At 60.3% G+C, this 2,966-nt stretch overlaps 1 protein-coding gene across 4 annotated transcripts; it reads right to left on the reverse strand.

The window, feature by feature from the left end:
* Nucleotides 1-511: 511 nt before the first annotated feature.
* On the reverse strand, nt 512-2,750 carry FAM181A (family with sequence similarity 181 member A). 4 transcript variants are annotated; one of them, XM_017676785.3, is made up of 2 exons: nt 2,595-2,750; nt 512-1,819 (listed from the first exon to the last, which is right to left on the reverse strand). In XM_017676785.3, the coding sequence occupies exons 1-2, from the start codon at nt 2,737-2,739 to the stop codon at nt 879-881; spliced, it is 1,086 nt and encodes a 361-aa protein (XP_017532274.1). In that variant the 5' UTR covers nt 2,740-2,750; the 3' UTR covers nt 512-878. The 4 variants fall into 4 exon arrangements, with proteins under 4 accessions (XP_017532274.1, XP_017532276.1, XP_017532277.1 ...); XM_017676787.3 differs by having other exon boundaries at nt 2,540-2,724; XM_017676788.3 differs by having other exon boundaries at nt 512-1,844; nt 2,540-2,724.
* Nucleotides 2,751-2,966: the final 216 nt, after the last annotated feature.

The following is a 2,966-nucleotide window of genomic DNA, read 5'->3' on the forward strand; positions in this document are numbered from 1 at the left end:
TCTACTGGAGGGACACCTGGCATGTGCCGGGTGCTGCACCATGCCCGGGAAGAGGGCCATCAGCAGTCAGGTAACCCAAATCTGAATTAGCAAGAGATTATTTTTTTCTTTTTTTCGCCCATGGACATAAAGCCAAAGATAGCATGGAACAAGGAGGCTGCTAGAGGAAAGGTACAGCCCCACCTCCCCTAGTACCAGCCTCCCTATTCCCCAGGGCGATTTGGAGTCCGGAGATCCAGGCCTCTCCCAGCTTCTGCCTTCTGACATGGGCAACCAGAGCACCCTTCCCGGCTGACCCTCCCCACCCTTCTTCCTTTGAATTGGACTGTTGGCCTCCAGTGCCTGTCTGCAGACATCACAGAGGTCTTAGGGCCTCTCATGCCCTGACCTCCCCCCCCCCAACAGCCAGCCAACTCCATAAGCGGCCTTCCTCCTGGGCACCACCAGCATTTCTTAGGCCTGGGAGCCATTCGACTTTGTGACATCCAAGATGTAGAAACTGCAAAAGAAATGTCTTTATTCTTTTAACCTTCTTAATATTTACAAAGAACATGAAGAACAGAACTGGGATTGGCTTCCACAGTGGGTGGCAAATGGACAGATGTATAACCCAGCTTCTGGGGAGGCTGACAGACCACCGCCACCCAGGGACGGTGGCAGGACCTGTCAGACTCTGGTCTGGCTGCGGAAGGGCCTGCGGGGCCCAGCCCTGCAGCATCCAAGGCTCCGTGACTGCCTGAGAAGGCCCTGTCCCAGTCCTGCCCTCTCCCCACGCACACAAAGGGAAGGTTCCCCAGAGACCACCATTGCCCAGTCTACTCCTCACAAGGAGAGCCCCCAGGACCCCCGACACTCCTGCCAAGGCCCTCCCAGCCCAGCTAGAGGTAGCCAAAGATGTTGAAGATGGGTGGGGGCATGGCTGGCTTAGTGGGGATTGGCTTCAGAACCACAGGTCTGTATACTTTCTGCCCCAGGCCATCCACATCCTTGCAGAAGTGGGCCAGCTCCCCAGGAGAAGCTGGGCTTTTCCTCCATAGGCCCAGGCTGGGGACCAGGCTCTGAGGCAAGGCCCCTGGAGGGCCTGGGTAGATGGGCTGTCCATGGTACTGGAAGGGGCAGCAGCTCCAGGCATTGACACGACCCACCAGGGAGACCCCAGGCATCTTGAGGGGCTCCTTTTCAGCCGGTACCCTTGGGGACGTGTGCGCTGTGGCCATCTCAGGCCCCAAGGGCTCCAAGCCCTTGCAGTGTTTCTTACCCTCATAGGGAGGTCCCTCCCTGGGGCCCAGTACCCCCTCCAGCCCAACAGGGTAGCTGTGGGTGGGCCGAGGCTCTTCCCAGAAAGAAGCGGGCAGCTGTCTCTTCCTCATGGGCACCTGGCCAGGCCTGGCAGCTTCTGGATTCTGCCCCTGTAGGGCTTGCTCCTTGGAGAGACATTCCTCCCTATAGGGGTTCCCCAGAGACTTCTCCTTGCAGCCCCCACCCACACTGGGGCTGGAGTCATGGCCAGAATTGAGGGGCAGCCTCCCGGGCTGGTCCTCAGGCCCCCTTTTCAGGTGGGGCTCAGCCCCTCTGCCAGGGAGGCCCCGCGGGAGCCGGGAATACTTCTGGGAGAAGCGTTTGAGCTGCTTCTGCAGGTACTTGCGGTGGTCTACAGAGCGGCGGCAGGGCGCGGACTTGTCCAGGGCCGCCTTGATGTCACTGGACGCCAAGTTCACAAAGTTCAGCAGCATCTTTACATCACTGTCGGATGCCATCACCAGGGGGCCACTGCACTGGGCTTTCCATGAAGAGGGCGGTTTCTGCTGGTGGCTGGCAGCTGCAGGGAAGGGTACAGAGCTGACCTAGGGGGGACAGACAGGCCACTGGGGTCTCTCTGAGCAGCCATACCCAGCCTTCTCCAAAAGCCATGTGGCTTCAAACAGCGGTATCACCCCCAGCACCCCACAGCCCTAAACAGTCCTGGACTGTGGGTGCCCATTCGGGCCACTAAACATTTCCTGAGCATCTGGGAACACATTTAGTCTCCTTGGCTCTGTTGCCCTATACTTAAGGCTAAGGCTCAGAGGGGTTGGGTGATTTGCCCCAGGTGACCCAGCTACAAGGGGCATTGCCCAGCCCACTGAATCTCCCACATGCCATGCTGCCAACATGTACAACTTGCCAGCAAGGTTTTGATTTCCTGAGCTGAGGCGACAGCTCCACTTGAGAGCAAAGCCAAGCCCCTTCTCTCCCTGGTGGTGCCCTCCTCCTCCCAGCCCGCCCCCAGCCCTGCTAGCATCATCCCCCCGCCTTGGTCCCCACGCTCCACCCCCAGCTCTCACGCAGGACAGGCAGGACCCCCTGTCTGGCACTCAAGCCGAGGCCTGCCTGGCGGGCTGATCTCAGACTGTGGGCAGCAGGGATTCCCCTGTAGAAGCATCTGCAGCAATTTCATGCCTCCTGGGCCACCGCCCGCAGCACCTCGCCCCTCCCTCAGTCCCCAGCCTGCCCCACGCCCCCACCCAGTTGGCCAAGCCACTGGGGCTGCCACACTGACCGAGGGTGCGGGCCCCGGGCCGCCAACGTGGCCCGGCAGGTCCCCCGCCACAGACCTGGGCCAGGCCCGCGCGGCCGCGAGCTCCGAGTGTCCGGCTGGAAGCAGTTGTGCAGCCCTCGAGTGGGCTGAATGGAGGACGAGTCCCCGGAGCTGGGGGGCCCCTCAGGCCAATCAGGAGCGCCTCTCCAGATACAAAGCATCCCAATCAGGCGGCAGCGCCCCGTTCCCACATTCTTTGCCGTCACAAATTGTCACCATGGGGACCATCACAAAAAAGACAGCTCCCAAATGCAATCATTTCCCGGTAAATTTCTACCCTTCAGCCCCTCCTCCCCTTGACCTCGGTTCCCTGGTTTCTTGAGGGGGCGGTGTGTGTGTGTGCGTGTGTGTGTGCGCGTGTGTGTGTTTAAAAAGTCCGGGATTGAGG

This window comes from Manis javanica, chromosome 8, assembly GCF_040802235.1.
Source record: "Manis javanica isolate MJ-LG chromosome 8, MJ_LKY, whole genome shotgun sequence".
Lineage (NCBI taxonomy): Eukaryota > Metazoa > Chordata > Mammalia > Pholidota > Manidae > Manis > Manis javanica.

What these genes read in the sequence shown, in the direction of transcription:
- FAM181A (XM_017676785.3), bottom strand. Translation starts at nt 2,739, where the DNA reads ATGCTTTGTATCTGGAGAGGCGCTCCTGATTGGCCTGAGGGGCCCCCC. An exon ending in GCCGCGCGGGCCTGGCCCAG is followed by an intron (nt 1,820 to 2,594) that starts GTCTGTGGCGGG and finishes CCTTCCCTGCAG; the next exon opens with CTGCCAGCCACCAGCAGAAA.